This window comes from Drosophila montana, unplaced genomic scaffold, assembly GCF_035044405.1.
Source record: "Drosophila montana isolate Dmon_TW-CO22-7 unplaced genomic scaffold, ASM3504440v1 contig_3217_1, whole genome shotgun sequence".
NCBI classification, from domain to species: Eukaryota; Metazoa; Arthropoda; class Insecta; order Diptera; family Drosophilidae; genus Drosophila; species Drosophila montana.
The window spans coordinates 1,897,944-1,916,392 of NW_026998097.1; the positions used below are offsets into that span (position 1 = coordinate 1,897,944).

At 40.2% G+C, this 18,449-nt stretch overlaps 6 protein-coding genes across 11 annotated transcripts; 3 read left to right on the plus strand and 3 right to left on the minus strand.

Annotated features, from left to right (window-relative positions):
* Positions 1-2,520: 2,520 nt before the first annotated feature.
* RhoGDI (rho GDP-dissociation inhibitor) lies at positions 2,521-6,347 on the minus strand. The gene is made up of 5 exons (XM_064689070.1): positions 6,189-6,347; positions 4,377-4,570; positions 4,202-4,311; positions 4,028-4,142; positions 2,521-3,459 (listed from the first exon to the last, which is right to left on the minus strand). Exons 2-5 carry the CDS (start codon positions 4,558-4,560, stop codon positions 3,263-3,265), a joined length of 606 nt encoding a protein of 201 aa, XP_064545140.1. The 5' UTR covers positions 4,561-4,570; positions 6,189-6,347; the 3' UTR covers positions 2,521-3,262.
* Positions 3,242-4,003, minus strand: LOC135433111 (uncharacterized). Its single transcript, XM_064689071.1, has 2 exons — positions 3,544-4,003; positions 3,242-3,459 (listed from the first exon to the last, which is right to left on the minus strand). Exon 1 carries the CDS (start codon positions 3,899-3,901, stop codon positions 3,626-3,628), a length of 276 nt encoding a protein of 91 aa, XP_064545141.1. The 5' UTR covers positions 3,902-4,003; the 3' UTR covers positions 3,242-3,459; positions 3,544-3,625.
* A 248-nt stretch (positions 6,348-6,595) lies between the features above and the next one.
* Positions 6,596-9,016, plus strand: LOC135433109 (metaxin-2). The gene is made up of 2 exons (XM_064689069.1): positions 6,596-6,779; positions 6,840-9,016. Exons 1-2 carry the CDS (start codon positions 6,693-6,695, stop codon positions 7,563-7,565), a joined length of 813 nt encoding a protein of 270 aa, XP_064545139.1. The 5' UTR covers positions 6,596-6,692; the 3' UTR covers positions 7,566-9,016.
* Positions 9,017-10,485: 1,469 nt separating this feature from the next.
* On the minus strand, positions 10,486-15,168 carry Su(z)12 (Polycomb protein Su(z)12). 4 transcript variants are annotated; one of them, XM_064688996.1, is made up of 8 exons: positions 15,028-15,164; positions 14,412-14,973; positions 14,303-14,349; positions 13,749-14,232; positions 12,809-13,658; positions 11,887-12,716; positions 10,904-11,134; positions 10,658-10,799 (listed from the first exon to the last, which is right to left on the minus strand). In XM_064688996.1, exons 2-7 carry the CDS (start codon positions 14,644-14,646, stop codon positions 10,914-10,916), a joined length of 2,667 nt encoding a protein of 888 aa, XP_064545066.1. In that variant the 5' UTR covers positions 14,647-14,973; positions 15,028-15,164; the 3' UTR covers positions 10,658-10,799; positions 10,904-10,913. The 4 variants fall into 4 exon arrangements, with proteins under 4 accessions (XP_064545064.1, XP_064545066.1, XP_064545065.1 ...); XM_064688995.1 differs by having other exon boundaries at positions 10,904-11,137; XM_064688994.1 differs by lacking the exon at positions 10,904-11,134 and having other exon boundaries at positions 10,486-10,799; positions 15,028-15,161.
* Positions 15,169-15,296: 128 nt separating this feature from the next.
* Positions 15,297-16,289, plus strand: Pfdn6 (prefoldin 6). 3 transcript variants are annotated; one of them, XM_064689000.1, is made up of 5 exons: positions 15,323-15,450; positions 15,513-15,579; positions 15,632-15,770; positions 15,834-16,059; positions 16,117-16,289. In XM_064689000.1, exons 3-5 carry the CDS (start codon positions 15,698-15,700, stop codon positions 16,193-16,195), a joined length of 378 nt encoding a protein of 125 aa, XP_064545070.1. In that variant the 5' UTR covers positions 15,323-15,450; positions 15,513-15,579; positions 15,632-15,697; the 3' UTR covers positions 16,196-16,289. The 3 variants fall into 3 exon arrangements, with proteins under 3 accessions (XP_064545071.1, XP_064545070.1, XP_064545069.1); XM_064689001.1 differs by lacking the exon at positions 15,513-15,579 and having other exon boundaries at positions 15,297-15,450; XM_064688999.1 differs by having other exon boundaries at positions 15,437-15,579.
* A 181-nt stretch (positions 16,290-16,470) lies between these two features.
* On the plus strand, positions 16,471-18,383 carry Grasp65 (Golgi reassembly-stacking protein 2). Its single transcript, XM_064688998.1, has 2 exons — positions 16,471-16,674; positions 16,799-18,383. Exons 1-2 carry the CDS (start codon positions 16,629-16,631, stop codon positions 18,196-18,198), a joined length of 1,446 nt encoding a protein of 481 aa, XP_064545068.1. The 5' UTR covers positions 16,471-16,628; the 3' UTR covers positions 18,199-18,383.
* Positions 18,384-18,449: the final 66 nt, after the last annotated feature.

Consider the following 18,449-nt stretch of genomic DNA (forward strand, 5'->3'; position numbering starts at 1 on the left):
GTGCTTTAATTAGTGCGCCCGACTTAATTAGAAAACTGCACAGTCAACAAAGGCCACAAAAACAACAACAGGATGGTTTTTGCGGGCTTGCATGTGTGTGTGTGTGTGTCAACAGCTGTCATATTTACCATGTACAACGCCCAGAAGTGTGCTTTGGTTTTATTTATTCACACATAACCCTCACAGCTTGACAATGTTGAGCGCTGTACATTTTGCACAGCTTGTAATTCTGTGAACTATCTGAACAAATAACTTTTGTTACACGATAAAATTTAAGTATTAAAGTCGAACCCCAAAAACTTGTAAAATTTTATACAAATCTTTGATTCTTTGAATACCCTGTAGAGTTGATCATAAAATTGCGTCTGACTGCAAATTTAACAATCAAAATCACGCAGGGCAACAAATTGTTTCATCTCACAATCATTATTAGACTTCACTGATTGAAGTGCTGCTGAACGGAATATCTTTAATGTCTAAAATCAATGCCTCAACAAATGTAGATGAGCTGGCCCATTTGAATAAATATATGCATAAATCCAACAATTTTTCAAAAACGAAAGCACGAAAGAAATTCAATATAAACGCAAATTATTTTTCTGTCCGATAGAAAACAAAAAAAATGGCAACCAACAGAAGACGACACCTACGTTTCACACTCGCCCCGACTCGAGCTTTTTCTTAGCGCATAACAAACTTTGAACACCATCGAAAAAAAAATTAGAAATGTGTCCTGTTTGTTGGCTTCCATATAAATCTGTTGTCCGCCCCTTGTGCTCTTTGTTGGTGGGCGTGGCCAGTGCGTGCCTTTCGGCGACTTTCTGTCATTGGAATCTGCTTAAAGCTAACCCATAACAGGAGCCGTATGCTTTCTATATAGATATGTGTTGACCTTTTTGGTTTGCCGGAAACTGGCCTTTGATTCTGACCATAAAAAATGTTAATAGGCATTTTGTATTGCATAACTTAGTCACTTTATGACAGTAGCCATCACTGACTGCCATTTAAAGATAACAAAAAGCTCGATAAATTCTCGAAAATGTTAAAAGGAGTAATGCAAACTATGAGCACAGGAGATACATACTTCTGCCTGCACAGGTATAATATACCCGCAAGGCGTGTTTTCGCATGCAGGACATTTAATACAGGCAATAAGTTGTCTTTGGAAACTACCCAAAAGCCTGGTCCAAATTAAATTCATCATGCGCAACGCAGGTCCCCAAAACTTTTACACGTTCGCTTGCGTCTCGGCATACGAAATGAGCCGCACGCACAAATCTTTGGCATATTCAATTAAGTTTTAATAGACACATTTGGCAGTTAGGCCCAGAAAAAGGGACAATATGCGAAATTGAATTTTATGCTTAGGTTTTTCCTTATTAGCTTTAACTAAAAGTCAAATAAATATGACCGTGTATTTATGCGTGAATAATAGACACTGATTTTGCAAATGTAGCAAATAGAAAGCCAGTCGACAAAAACAAACGTAATTTTCACGATAATAAACCCACACCTGAAGCACTGTGTAATATATTCAGGTAACAAACGCTCAGAAGCCATTTGCAGCAGCTGCAGTTAAAACGCGTCCGTACGGGGAAAATGTCCGCGCAATTCATTTGTTACCCTGTTTACCCTTAAACAGGGTATTATGTGTTCCGATATTATATAATATGTATATTTTGAAAATAATAAGGAATATGTGATTAAGTAAGGTAAACCCCCAATTAACCTTTCAAATTTCCAAGATTCTTCTAATTGAATGCCTACCTCCTGACATGTACACAGGTTTTTATGAAATCTAAAACCAGAGGTAGGACATTTCCTTGCCGAGCGATATTAAATGCTCAATATTATTACCTTTTTTTGCCCTTGTCTTGCTTCTTTTTCGTGCTGTAAAAAGTTGTGAAGTCGGGTCAAGGCCAAAATGTTGGGCAGTCACTGTCAATATGGACAAAGGAAGAGTTGCTGGCATGCAGCTGCTGCTGCTTGCTGTCCATCCATTAACGTCAAAGGCCAGCAGATATGTGAACTTGCATTTAGTTGAATTCAAAATTGAATTACGTAACATTATCTTGGCTATTCTAGAGACATATCTGAATGCTGTAAGAAATACTCTGCTTAATTTCCTGTTTGTTGTTTTTTTAAAAAATTGGCCACAGGCCTTCAATGTTATTATGTCCCATTACGCGCAATTTGGTTTCGATTCTCACGGCATTTCCTGGAGCTTCCCCATGATTTTTAACTGTCCATTTAATTGTTGGCCAATGTACGTTTAAATATTTTATGTATTAATTTGTGTAATTTAAATTGCATTAACACTTGGCAACAAGTTGAACACAATCCTAAACAAAGCTAGCAAACGCTCTCTCGTTCTCTCTGCAGCTAACGCACATGCTTCGTTTTGTGAGCCCTGCACAAAATGTTCGTATAGATTTTCCATGGACTCACGTGGCGTATGAGCGACTTTTACTTAAATGTTAACATAATCTTGCACAACAGGAAATAAACGAAAAGATGTGATTTATACATTTTAATACATTTTATTCTCATTGCTTTTCAGTTGCTTGCATTCACTTAAATTGTTCACAAATTACACAGACAGATAGTAAGAATCGAATACAGAATGAGCTTTTTCATGTTGTAGCTTTTACAATTAATTATCAAATGCATTGAACAGTTACGCTTAGATTAAATACATATATATCAAAGATGCGGTGGATTACATCTTTTTGGATATTATTTTCATTTTTAAACGAATTCTTAAATACGAATCGAATCAAGGAGGCATTCATTACGTTTACGCTTTTAATACAAGGCAAAATGCACAAAACTTTCTTAAAGTTTATCATTCGTTTTAAGAACAGTTTGAAAGTTTATGTTATACATATCCAATGGCATTTAGAACTGACTGAGTTAAGTGGTACAAATGACTGACTGATTGATTGATTGATTGACTGACTGACTGACTGACTTGCTTTAATAAAGCAACATAGGCGTGAAGTACTTATTGTTAACACACACTTCAGTTATATTGTATCAAAAATACTTTTTACGACTTCATTTACATATTTTCCAAAACATTTAAGGTAATACCGTTAACAAAAATACTTGACAAATAGGAATTTTGCTTAACATTTGTTACCAAATTCACAAAAAATAGTTTACATTAATTTGGGACAAGTTGTATGCGTGTGCATGTCTGTGTGGGTGTGTGTATGTATAGTGTCTGTGCGAAGTTGTGTGTGTGTGTGTGTGGTATGTCTTATGCCCAGTCCTTCTTGATCTCGAAGGTCCAATCCCACTTAAGATGTATGTGCTTGTCATCATCCGTAAATACCGACGACACCGAGTAGGTACCCCTCGATACCATGCCCGAGGGCGCCTCCTCAGCTGGCGTCAAATAGGATTGTATTTCCTTTTTAGGGGGATAGGAGCCGACCATATGCGTCATTTTGTCCACTGCGAAAAATAGAACATTTTAATTAGAAAATACGATTATTATTATAAGCATATGTATTGTAAAGCGACAAAGCAAGGGCTTACCAACAACTTAAGGGTATATAAATGAATTATCCAGCATGGGTTAGGCATTAAATACAAACAAAATTTCACATTTAATGTTGTTTTAGCACATTATTATTGTAAATATTGCAAATGTTATAACCACTATGTAGGCTACACTGAATATCCCGCACAGCAAAGCCGTGCCATCGAAGCTGCTGCCCATTGTACAAATATCTAATCTGATTTGCTTGAAGGTATAAAAGGTACTAACACTAGCTAAGAGATACACCAATGTGACTGTGTCCGTTGAAAGCCCGTCAAGTGCAGAGACTGAGCTCGGCAGCGCCAACTGACGCTGGACAAGTGTTATGCACGTATCGTTTACCAAAGCAAACATTGCCTATTTGCTGAGATATATAAGAAGCAGGTGATTTCTTAGTTACATCAGATATCTGTTGTCCCAGCCATAATCCACACAATTCGCTAAGTTCCCTTTAAGTCAGCTTGTGAATGATATGCTTACCTGGCACACCCATTCGGTAGGTCTTTTGCACATACTTAAGGCCATGCACAATTTCACGTTGTACAATAAAATCGATCCGCACCTTATATTGAACACCTTCTTTGATCACAAAGAGCTAAGGAAAGTTAAAAAATCAGTTATGACCGCATAAGAGACTGTAAAATATAAACAAACCTGCTTTTTGAGCTGACTAATATCGCCGCTTAAGTCCAATTCCATATCATCCCGACCTTCGACGACTAGCGCCAGTTTCTTAACAATAACTTTTCGGCTGTCATTCGGTTCTTTTTGGGGGAAAATATGTTTTGTTCACTAAACTTGTTCAGTCTTAATCTTTGTGAATACTAACCAACAATAATCTTTTCGGCTTGCGCTGCACCCAACAATGCCTCCTTATAACGTCGCAAACTCTCATCTTCCTGATCGACAGCCATCAGATCTTCAATAGTCTTCTCAGGTGGGGCTTGATAATTGGCATCGTGCACATCCTCATCATGCGGATCAGCATGTTGGTGCGTCTCTGTTTCGGCCATGGCACTCTAACTGTAATGCAGAGTAACAAAATGTTAATAACATAAATATATACATATGTGCAATGCTGTTGAGCAATTTTTCTGCTTGTGAGTCAAATTCATATTTTTAATATTGTCAACAATATGTGGGCGATAATGGAACATACTTTATATACACATATATTCATTATAAAACGTTCGACAAATCTCATATGTATTAATATACTTTTAATAACAAATATCTTATTTAAATAATAATAACATATACCACAAATACCTAAGCCAGCATAACAATATATATGCGCCCAGGGGATTGTTTTTTCCGTTCAATAATATTGATTAAAATCGAATTATTAACGCATAAGTGAACGCTACTTTGGCCACACTTTGGAGGAGCAGAAAGAATGCTGGCCAACACATGGATGCAGCTGGGTTCGCATGCAAACATAAATATACATATATGTACACACATATATATATATGTATCTACATGTATGTGCACACATATGTACATACATATGTACGTACACAGACCTGGCCAAATACGGGCCCGCATGGACAGATAAGGCAGAAACATATTAACAGCGATAGAGCGAGAACTGTTGCAGGGATGAGGAGGAGGGGGTCGGGCCGACATTGAATAATATTGACCAGAATGGGTTGACTACGATAGCCCCCACACGCAAACATTTTACATTTTTTTTCTTTATCTGAGTTTGTTGTTGGCTTTGTTTTTCATTATCTAAATACACGTTGCTTCGTTTTAAATACCCATTTTCATTTCTGTGAAACGATAATTTCGTTCAATTTCAATTACAATATTTCCTAGTTTGTATCAAATGGGTTACTCAAATGCATAACGTACTAAATTAAAAATAGTTGTTGACTTATTCTCGGTACTGTAATTGTTATTGTGACGCATGTTCTGCGACAATCGAGATAATAAAATTGTATTTTTATTCAGTTTTGTATATTTTTGCTTTGATATGTTCAGTATACATATTACTCGAATAAAGAAAGAAAAAAAAAGCACGAAAAATATACGTTTTCTTAGAATAAATTCTTAATTTTTTTTTTTTTGGCAACACAAATTCCAGTTTGCCATTGTATTTGAATTGAGTTACGAAACGAAAATTAATTAAGTGTGAATGCAAAATAAACAGGCCAAAGAGCAAGCGAAATAACAACATTTGAAAACAACCAAACGATCAAACGAAACAAATTTCAAACAGCAATTCCAGACAAGCAAATGAGAAAGCCACGAAATTAGGAAAAAGAACATAGACGACCCCCCGTCAAACTGTGAGCGATGCTGACTGAGGGAGCTGTTCAAGGAAATGAACGCGGTGATGACGCTGCTTTGGCAGCCTGATAAAAAAAATGCACGGCACGCAGCGGCAGAGACCCAGACGCATGAATCACACACACCAACACAAACGCACATCTGAACACACGCACGCAGTAAGGCCGGCATAAATAGCGTTTTTTTGATTATTAGCCAGCAAAGTTTTCGGGAGTGGCGCAGCTCCTGCTAGCAGATAAGCGAATGCTTTCAACTTTTCACTTAATACTGCCTTTTATACTGTTCTTTTGCGTTTACACATACGTTTGTACATATTTACACGCATAGGTCCTAAACGGAAACTCACCTTTCTATTCTCCAAATATTAGTTATATATAATACTCAAAAATTTTGACAATATTTTTTACAATTACAAATAATTTTAATACTTTAATATAAACAAGCAAAAACAACAAAACACGAGCAGCAAGAAGTTCAAGCTGTGACAATCTATTAGAGATGAGCGTTAAAATTACGTACCCGATACTTGAGAAAAGTATCGAGTCGCGTTGAACGATTATTTCGTTACAAATAACTATCAGTTTTATAATTCGTTTATGTAGCAACAATTATTTCATATATAAACTAAATTAAAGTTTAATAGCCAAAACGATCTACAAGTATTTATCAATAAGGAGCGTTTCAAATGGTTTGTTTGCCAAAAACACAAAGATATTATCACTAACATTTTAAACTAGCATGTATTTTTGTCGCTGTGCACGGAAACTATTGCCAGTGTTGTTAACCTCTGCTCGGACAGCTGTTTATTACTTCATCGCCGCATAAAAGGCTTAATATTTATCAATTGAAAATGCAAAGCTCCCAATATTTGAGTCAATTTAACACCGCCGACAAACTGGCTGAGGAGCCTTGGCCCGAAGATGCCACACTCTATCAGGTAGGATGGACGCGGCAAAAGTCAAATCTGATATAAATATGTTTTAATCCACCCCGTTAGCCCTTTGAGGCGGAACAAATTTTATTGCCGGAGAGCGCTAGCTGCCTGGCTGTCAAGGCATATTTGAAGATGTGCAATCTGCCCTTTGGCGTGCGCTCTTGCGCTAATGCGGAGCACATGTCACCCGGCGGACGGATGACCAAATTACCATTTATACGCGCGGGCGCGTTCATTTTTGCTGAATTCGAGCCAATTGTGAATTTTGTGGAACAAAAGGACATGGCAATAGGTAGCTGGCAGGATGAAGACGAGAAGGCAGATATGCGTACATATGTCTCGCTAGTGGAAAACATCTTTACAATGGCGGAATTGTATGTAAGCTTTAAGAACGAGCGCGTCTACAAAGAGATAACAGCACCCCGCAATGGAGCCGTATACCCCTGGCCATTAAACTTAATGCAAAACTATAGCAAACGTCGCAATGCACTACGCCAACTGAAGGTGTATCAGTGGCACGATCTGAGCATCGATCATGTCATCGAGAAAGTGGCCAAATGTTGTGAGACGCTTGAATATAAACTGAAAGAATCACCAGATACACCCTTCTTCTTTGGTGATCAGCCATGTGAATTGGATGCCATTGCCTTTGGTCATTTATTCACCATATTAACAACAAGGCTCCCCAACATGGCGCTGGCACAAACTGTGCAAAAATTTGGGCATCTGGTGGCATTTTGTCGCTTCATCGATGAGAAATACTTTCAGATGAGGTGCTTGCAAGACTAGTTATTTGATGGTTTTCACTGTTATTATTTTGTGCATATAGAATATATGGCAAAATTATCTATTTTCTTAAGCTTTCGATATTGTTGGCCCACACTTTTAATAATTTTGTGTTATGCATTTATCCTCACATGCCAAGATAATCAACATGATTTGTACTATATAAGTTAACATATTGCCATTTGTTTTTTTTTATGCTCACGGCTTGGCTTCAGCAAACGCCAAATTCAATTATGGAATATTTTGACTTGAATTAATAACAACATTTTTCTTACAGCAAATAAACAAATATTACTGGCCGCGTTTAACAAATATTATATTCAATAAATTCGAACTCGTTCTCTTAATCATTTTAACCTAGCCTTTCTAAATAAATAAATGCCAAATTTTGGTTACAAATGAATCGAAAGAAACATTTATCGTATCGCCTTAATGTAGGCATTTGAAATTTAACAGACTATTTTGTATTTAACAGAGTTGCTTCCCCAATTTACAAAACGTAGCGATGATTTTTTTTCCTTATCGATAGGTCGAATTTCTGCATTGACCATTTTGTTTTGGAAATGCAGACTATTTGTCGAAAGTAAATTAAAATACGCGGACAAGCCAATTTTGTACTGATACAATTCGGAAGAGTGCTGCAATGGAAAGACAGAAAAGGAATAAAGAAGCTGATAGAATAATGAAACAAAAAATAAAAAATTCAAAGCGGCCAAAAGTAAAAGCAGCCTGGAAGCCGAACGACATTTATAAGCTAATACGCGAGGTGAAAAAGGAATTATGCATTTGGAGCTCGCATAACATGAGGAATGGCAATAAACATGAAAGAAAGGAGGCCTGGTCAAGAATATCCGCTGAATTTAAAGGCAAATATGATGAGGATGAAGTACACGCAAAGTGGACGAGTCTGCGATCACAATATCGTCAAGCACAAAGAAACAAAATGTTCAGTTGGAAATACTTTAAGACACTTTCCTTCATCGTTGACAGTCCGCCTGAAGCGGCTGCTCCTGCAAAAAGCCCTACACCATCTATATCCATCTGCTCCATTGGGGACAGCAATGACAGTGCATTGGACACCGCATCGATGTCTGGCGTTGAAACAGTCACAGCCGACGTTTCATTGCCCATGACCACATTTTCAGAGACCTTTTTAAACCATAGTATCACACAGTCAGCTGCGGATGTGGCCTATCCCACATGTCAGCTAGGAGATAGGAATGAGGCCTTGATGGCATTTTTGCTCAGCGAATTGCAAACACTGCGCGAAGAGGATGCAAATATTTTGCGGTGTCGTCTGCAACGAACTTTGCTGGAGTTTAATGAGGAAAGGCAGACTAATTTGGCCATCAACACTGTGCAGCTCAGCGACGTAAAGCCTGTTTTGTAGTTTATAGTATAAGCAAACTATGTAAAATGTAAAATAAATAAATAAGCATCTAAAAAAACTTCAACCTACCCTCCTTTATTGTTTCGATAAATTGATATCAAACTCTCCTGCGAAGGAATTTTCAGCATGGTAACAGTTTTAAGGGTTGTTCATATGCAATCCTTGCTTGTCCTGTATGCGACTATTAAAATACTTAAAAACCTAATAAATATGTTATCTTTACTCCCACGCATATATTTGGTATACCACCAGGCACTATGATATTTTTCTGCGGTGATACCAACTGCCCAGTCATAATTATTGTAATCATAAGTTGTGAATTTTGTTTGTTCTTGATTTTTCATATGGTCTCCATGAACTCCACTCATATCATGGCGATGGAGATTCTCCAAGCCTATTCAAAATCAATTATGTTGCCGAAACTCTTTGAATGATAATCCCTCCGCGGCGATCCGTACGGCTATCGCAGAAAAGCGAGATGAGTCTAACATTGGCTGGTTGCTTCTAGATATTTAATTGGTTTCGATGTCGGCGAAACTGGGTTAACATTTTATTTAAATAGTTGCTGGATCAGGTACACTTGACATCGACATTCCTGATTTTGTGTTAATGAGGTTTTCAAGCTCTCTGATTCTTCACTTCCAAACTGCTGATAATACCACTGTTATTTCCAATCTCACACCTCTCATATTTTAATCCATCTTTATTGTCCATCTTAGAGATCTTATTAGTTCGTACTTGCATAGATTCTCAGACACTTTCACTTGAAGATTGAATAATTTAGTATATCACTCATGAATTTCACCGTATACTATATTTATTTGGTTCCATCGGTCACTTACACATTCCTTGCCTTATGGCCAAAATAAGGGTCAAGCGAGGTGAACATTTGCTTTGCCAATTTACCGGTTCCTAGCTAACATAAATTTTATTGAATAGAAACAAGTTGAAATGCACTGTAAAAATATATGCAACATTTTATTCGGCGATCCTAAAGTAGATTTTTGTTTATTAATTTCCTAAACTGGTTGTTTTGGATTTAATTATTTTGTAAACACTCTTAATACATGTCATCTGTGCTAATTACAATATACTTTTATAAATATTGAGTTCGTATAGAATTCAATTGATTTGCATACACAAATTCATTTTGCAATGTACATGGTTTTAAAATAGAATCGTAAGTAATTATTAAAATTCTTTAAATGGAAATATGCGTTATTTGTTGTCCATAGCAATTGTTAAGTAACTTGCATTAAATTATTTATGTATATCGGTGCATTAATTATTTGTTACCTCAAATTAAAAATGATTTGTGATTTTTTTTGTTTTTTGTCTGTTTTGAAATGAGGTTAAGTGAATTGAAGACTTTACAAATGTCCAATACGCTAAATTGGATAAAATTAACACAACACACTAATAATAATAATAGTAATTATAATAAAAAAGAATAATTTTTTAATAGACAGAACGGGATATCGAAAATCTGCTTTCATTATTAACTTATCAAATCTAACGAAACGCCATCGTCCCTTTTCATCCTGTTGATTTTCAGTAGCAGCAGCAACAGCAGCAGCGCCGCTTGCGTCAGCGCCTCTCATACTTGGTCACTGGCACTGAGAGCCGTGTGCGCAGCCCATGCGACTGCGCAGCGCTGCCGCCGGCAGTGCTATTCGATCTACTCCGCTCCATGGCAGAGCGACGTCGCTTGTTGTTGCTGTTGCTGTTTGCTGGCAGTGAATGATTATTGCTTTTGTTGCGTGTGGATGAACCGTTACCGCTGGCTCCCATGCCGACGTTGGCGCTGCTGTCGCTATAGCGCTGCCGTTTGTTGATCACAGCAGTATCTGTGTATGTGTGTGAGCGTGTTTGTGTGTGAGAGAGAAAGAGTGTATGTGTGTTAAATAGTTGGTAAAATGAATGCAAGTGTTAAATGCGAATTACGAATTACATTTGCTAACTTAATTATCATAAACGGGGGCAGTAGAATTCCCAGTTACATCATCATCATCATCATCATTAACTTCAACCTGATTAACTGCTGCATCTTCAACATCATCAACACCATTCCCATTCTCATTGCCATTGCCATTGCCATTGTCATTGTCATTGTCAGCAGCAGCTAAAACCTGAGGCACGTCCATAGCGGCCATTTCTTCCAACTGCTCCACATCAGCCATTTCTGCTGTTAGCCAAAGCACACAGTACAATAAATGTAAATCCAAAACAAACAAAAAATAGAAAACAAAGAGAAAGAGAGAAAAAAACATTGGGCAATTTGCCATCATAATAAAAATTTTGATAAAAATTTTGAATACATTTTTAGGTGTTTCTCTTTAACTATATTTTTTTTTTTTTGGCGTTATCAATGAGAACCTCTCATGGACATGACGATGGCGATGGCGCAGTGATCCTTTAGTGTAATTAATGATAGTGTACGAGTATGTGTGTATTTGCATGAATGATCAGTTATATTCTAAGGGTTATGTACATGTGTCCAGATATCACCCGTGTGGTTGGCGGGCACCAGAATACCTCCACAGCATGTCACCGCTTGTCGTACAAGGCGACTAATAGAGACACTTGGGCACATTAACTTTCCCACGGATGGAAAATTTGTGAAAAGGTTTTGTAAACTTTGTATTTAAATTAGACCTCAGTGTTAAGTTAAAGTTATTTATAATTGTTGGTGCGAGAAATAATTTTAGTTAATCTTGAAAACGTATTATTGAGCGGGACAATCTGTGAAACTGCGTTCATTGTTAAAATCGTTTAAGAACTCGGGAAAAAAGGGAAAGAAATTGTTTACTCAATTATTGAAATACTTTTTAAAATCTTGTATATGAATATGATAAAGCAGAATGATGCGACTGTGATGATTCATGAATGTTATGTGGTTGAAATTCGAGCAGGCCATGTCTGGCCTTCACTTACCTTTAGCGCCGACTTTGCGCTTGGCTAAAGAATTGGCAGTTCTGCTATCGGGCGCACTGAGGCGTCCGCTGTTAGCGCTCCGCTTTAGGCACGGGTCGGAACGGCGCTCGCGCGTATTGGCCAAATTAGCGGTAACTGGTTGGTCGGCACTCTTCTTGGCCACATTCTTGCTACTGTTGCCATTAGCAGCAGCGCTATCCTGGCCGTCAAGCGCTGCTGCAGCCGCGGCGGCGGCGGCATTAGCTCGTTTAAGATTAGCTGGCATGCGCTTGGGTGGCTGCATGGCGCTGGCAGTGCTGCCTGATGAGGTAGTTGGTGTATCCATGCCGGAGTTAGCCGTTGGTTTTTGTGGCGACTTGTGCTTAAGATCATCCTGCTTCTTGTGCATGCCCACATCCAACCAGTATTTAAGCTGAGCCTCACGCTGTCGCTGCATTAGCTCCTGGCCGGCAGCATATTTACTAAGCAAACCCTGAAGCTTCTGCACCGTCTTGTACACCGTCTCTGCCGCAATCAGGCCGTAGTCGAAAAGCGAACACATGTGGAGAATAAAATTGCGATAGAGATTCTTGCGCACAATCTCGTGGCCCTTGGCATCCAGGAACATTTCGCAGGCCAATGGCAGCTGGCAGTCACCCACAAAGCCATGTCGCATCACATGCAGATTCCAAAGCTTCATTAGCTCCTTCTCGCCCTCGTTGACATCGGAGAACTCATCGATCATTTGTATGGTCTTTTGGCGCAGCCAAAGTGGATCGCTTTCGCCCTCAGAGTCAATGTCGAGCTCCTTAGGATGCACCGGCAGACAAGTCTCCGTATGATGGTACAACCTGTGGGAATGATCATCAATTGTTATATCAGAACCGTAACTAGACTAGGAATGCTCTGGAATAGAATCATTTTACTTAGCTTTACTGCTCACCTATTATGTCCAGTTATGTACGAACGCTGATTACTGATGTCATCCTCATCCAACTCGAGGAATTCATCTAGGCAGGTCTTCTGACGCCTGGGCCTACATACCATTAAGCTAGTGACCGAAGTACGCCTTACCGGACCACAGGTTCGTGCAAACGACGAACCGGATGGACCGGCCAGATCATAGGGTGAACCAGCATAGGAGCCATCGTATGTATCATTGATGGTCACATCGATGCGAGCGCCGGTGCCTGCTGGCTGGTACGTAAAGTTGAAGCGTGCGTGGCACAGCTTGAGATGCTTAAGCAACGCATATAGACGCAGGCAGTCTAATCCACACCATGGACAGTTCAGCTCCTGAGTGTACTCCGTCTGTTGGCGTGTGTTGTTGCTGTACATGAAATTGTACACGATTTGTATGTGCTCCGGCACTGCCTTGCAAATGCTGCCGTTCTTTAGGCCGCTACAATTGTTATTGTTATTATTATTGTTGTTGTTATTGTTGATATTAATGTGACTAAGATCCGCCTCAGCATCCAAATGATGTACATAACGTTGTATCTCCGGTGCGGCTATAATGTCGGGCAACTGCTCATTGGACAAAGTCAAATGGAATTTAAGCATGGGACTCTGCTGGTACACATCGTAGGTCAGCGAAAGTGGAATGTAGCTGTCGGGCATGGTCTCCCAGGTGCATTTCTTTGGTGAGAACGACTTAATGCTAGATGAATTCAACGGCTGCAACATCGCCTCGTATTCGCCCTCAGTGATGAATCCACTCGACTTCTCGTACAGTATCAACTCCGAGCCGTACATCTTCTCATTGCTACGTGGTCGTTTGCTCGGCGGTGTAGCTGTTGAGAAAAATATAAATAAGTAAATGTCTCATTCTCAGTTACAATGTGGATTTTGTTAAGTCTCAAATAACTGAGAACATTTCTCACCAGCATTTTCATCGTTGCATGTTTGTGGCTGCATCTTAATGCGAAAGAGCAGCTTATAGAGCGTATGCTGATCACCCATGGGTCGCATTGTCTGCAAGGGTATGCTGATGGTGGCATGCTCATCGATGCCTTCATTGGGATTGTAAACAATTTGGCAGCTCTTGCTCAGTAGCTCTTGAAAGTCTAGTGTACTGTCCTTGCGCTTGCTGCGCGTTATCTTATAAAGTGTTGTCTCCACACAAACCCTTTCTCCCGCCTGACAGAGCAGCTGCTCCTGCCCCTGCCTTAGCAGCTCATCGTTGTCTTGTGGTTTAAGCTTTTCATGCAGGGAGTCATAGATAACATGCAGGTAGTTTTGGGTTACAGCCTCAGACTTTTGGGTAATTGTGTCCAGTATGGAGTCTATCTTGAAATTGGCGCGTTTCTTGTTGTTCCGTGACATGCGCTCCTTCATATAGCTGAGCGTGCGATTTAGAAATATGGGCTACAATATAAGCATGACACAATGGATACATAAGTCTGGACATGTATGTAAAAACAATAAATTAGCTTACGTTTGTCTCATGGCGATTGCGTAGGTAACGATAGATCTGTGTGGGTTCTGTTAAAGTTTATTGATTAGTTACACTGTGATTATTCTGGACGGACGACATACAAACATACTTTCGAATGCCTGTAAGAAGAGTTCCTGCTCTTGCTGATGTCCGTTAAGTTTAGCATGGGTTTCATGGTTAAGTGTTGTTGATAATGCAGTAGCTGCTGCCGCTGGCGCTGCCAACGCTTCATTTGCAGCAGCATCTGCACCGTGTCCACTTCCATTGTTTAGGCCATTTATGTTGTTAGCCACAACGCCCGCACTATCGCCATTGTCTCTTTCACGTTTCTTTGTGGGTGCCATTGTGTTTTGAGAGGGTGGAGGAGAGGGAGGGCCTCTACCTCAGCCGTTTTACAAACGCGCCGCTTGCTTACACACGCACTCACACACACTTCGCCCTGCTGCCTGTAGCGTTGCTGCAATTTCAGCAAACAAACTATCGACGCATTTGCTAAAACATGTTTATGTTTGTTGAGTGCGTACAATTTTATTTGTTTCGTTTTTTGTATTTTCCTGCGTGTTTTTCGCCGTTTTCTTTTTCGGCGCGAAACCGTATGCTTTGTTGCAGCGTTTCTGGTGTTATTATAGGAGCCGCGCAACGATACGACTGAATGATGCGTGCTCACAAACCTAGTATTGACAAGGACTATTATCACACCAATATGCTGATATATTTAAATTTACCTTATTGGGTTATTCTTTGTTTTGTTTGTGAAATAATAGTATATAACTAAAGGAAAATATATCTTCATTCAGCAAAGCTAGTAAATCGTACCGTGCGTTTTTCCCTTCGACTGAAACACACCCCTGAAGCGTTTTACAACATTGTAACGTCTACAAATTTATGTTAAAAACCATTTTATTAGTTGTTGTTTCAGCTTATCTAGTTTTCTTTGATATTTGTCACAAATATTTAGATTTATAAACTTAAGAAAGTTATTAACAGTGTCTGAACTCACATTTTCTATTGAATTTATTATCAGCTGTTTTGTAGTGTTGCATTCTATGTGTGGCAACGCCAAATTTTAACAGAAAAGCGTGCACTGTTCGTTTGCAGCTCTGAGTAGTCTTTCCTAATTTTTTTTATTAAATTCTTTCAAGAAAGAGGTAAATTTTATAAAAAAAAAAATTATATTTACTAGCGTTGTTGTGTTGAACAGTTATTTAAGAAATTTGCAGGCAATTTCAACTAACAACACGCGGCAATAACTTGCAGCTTGCAGCCCACAGACAACTGTGAGACAGCAGAAGCCTTGTTGCTAATTTAGTTAAACAAATTATTTCACAGACGCATACCGGCAACTGTTTTTAAACTTTAAGAATTCTAATAAATCCCGCATAGAAAACCAACAAAATGGATAAAAACAGTGCAGCGTTGTATAAAAAAATGCAAACAGAGGTTGAGTCATATCAAAACCTACAAAAATGTAAGTAAATCAATGTATTCTCTGGCAGGCAATATACATAAATATGAACGTATTTTGTTACAGCTTGTGTTAAAATAGTTAAACAGCGGGCACTCTTAGAGAGCCAGTTGAATGAGAATAAGTGTGTGCTGGATGAACTAAATTTGCTCGGGCCTGACAATAAAGTGTACAAGTTGTTTGGTCCAGTGCTGGTGAAACAAGAGCTGGAGGACTCGCGGCAAAACGTTGGCAAACGCATTGAGTACATCTCGAAGGAACTAAAAAGTTCCACTGATACACTGGAAAATATGTACGTGAACCGGTCAGCACCAGTTATAAATATTACCAACAAATATTCTTATTGCAGGGAAAAGGATATGCTGAAACATCGCGAAGCTGTATCTAAGTACCAGCAGCAATGGCAGGTCGCAGCAGCCATGAAGTGATCCAATCTGCCTAATGATTATTTATTACTGTTTGTCATTTTTAATAAACATCCGAATTGACTTGAAATCAAATATAAACACCTAAAACACCAAATATTTTCATAGATGCGGATGTTCCATTGGGCAGACAGGAAAGTGTATAAATGTAAACCCATCTCGCATCTGTCATATGCTTGCTGTAAACTTAACATAATAATAAAATGTTATAAGCATAAAAGGAATATCGATAACTGTTCATTATAATGCATGCATCCCTGGTACTTGTGTGAGCGAGATGCATTGACCGAGAGCATTTAAAACACTGAAATCCGTACCACAAAAATTGCCACGAAGAACAGAACTCTCTTTAGTGCCGCATCAAAATTAAACAATTTTAGCTGTATAGTCAGCAAATTAAGTCACTAATATATTTGTTGCTTAAAGGGAGAAAACAATGGGATCAAGTCACAGCGTTCATGTACCCGGCGGTGGCACTGAAGGTAACGTACACAACCACGTAAACGGTGTCAATGAATGCAGAAGAACCGAGAACCAATCATATGCACACACGCACACAATGACGTTCAAGTAAAACAAACACAATTTTTATTTTAAAAACAATAGGCTACCACGTACTCAAGGTGCAAGACAACTCGCCCGGCCAAAAGGCTGGCCTGGAGGCATTCTTCGATTTTATCGTGGCCATAGCAGGCACACGTCTGGACCAGGACAATGATATGCTAAAGGAGCTGCTGCGTCAGAACGTTGATAAACCTGTCCGCATCACAGTTTATTCGAGCAAAACACAAACTGTGCGTGAACTCACATTGACACCCAGCAACAACTGGGGTGGCCAGGGACTGTTGGGCGTGAGCATACGCTTCTGCTCGTTTGAGGGTGCCAACGAGAGCGTCTGGCACATACTGGAGGTGCATCCAAACTCACCGGCCGAGCTGGCCGGCCTGCGCGCCTACAGCGACTATGTGATTGGCGCTGATGCCATACGCCATGAGAACGACGATCTTTTCACGCTGATCGAGACGCACGAGCAACAGCCCCTCAAGATGTACGTGTACAATCTGGACGACGATGCTTGCAGGGAAGTAACTATTAAGCCCAATACTGCCTGGGGCGGCGAGGGAGCTCTGGGCTGTGGCATTGGCTATGGCTATCTGCATCGCATACCCGTGCAGCCTGCACCTTCACCGTCTCCATCAACTGGGGCAGCTGCGGCGGCACCTGTCGGTCCGGCTAATCCCGTTACGACGCCTGTCGTTGCAGCCGCAGCGGCCAGTGCCGTTGTTGCACCAACATTGCCTTATATACCGCCACTGGCCAACACATTTGGCTCGACAAACGCCGAGATCCGGCCACCAACTATAGATCCGCCAGCACAGAGCATATTCAAGACCTATTTCAATCCGGATGATGCCACGGATGCGTTAACCGCTGCACTCGAAACCCAAGCTACGCTCAATGAGCCGCAGGTGGCCGCGCCATCAGACAGCTTTGCACCGCCAGCAGTCGCAACTGGCGCACCGGAAACACCAGCAACGCACCAAACCGTGGCACCGCCTCAGCCCGTGGGACCGCCTCAACCGGTGGCACCGCCAGCGAACATCTTTATACCCGGCGTATTCGATCCCAATGCCCCAGAACAGAATGCGAACGTGAGCGTTGGCGGCATACCTGCCGCTCAATTACCATTTCCACAGGCGACAGCAGCAACGCTGCCACCCCCGGCAGTGCCCATGTTCTCCATGGCCGCACTTCCGCAGCAACAGCAACAGATGTACATGTCCGCACCGTCGGCACTCTCGTATCCAGCCGGCTCCGCCGCCCAGACGGTGCCCACGTATCCACAGGTGCAGCCATCCATGGGAGGTCTGTTTCCCACGCAGCCGACACCGCTGCCGCCGCAGATGGCACATGTGTTCACGGCACAGCAGCAACCACAGCCGCCGGCAGCGCCCAGCACGGAACAAACACAGCCACCAGCAGCACCCGCAATGTCCAGTGCTTAAACCGACTCAGGCAGCTATGTTAACCAATTTAAACTTCTGTACGTTGTTTGCGACTTTGCATAAATTGTCGTTAAGTTTATCATGTGATTGTTTTTATGATTCAAATTGCGAGCGAGCGAAATCACAAGTGACAACTGTCAAACATTTCAGTGCGAAATGCATTAATAAACATAACTATACATTCACATTTATAAATATATATTTATATATATATATATATATATATATATACACTTGCAAAGTAATGTACT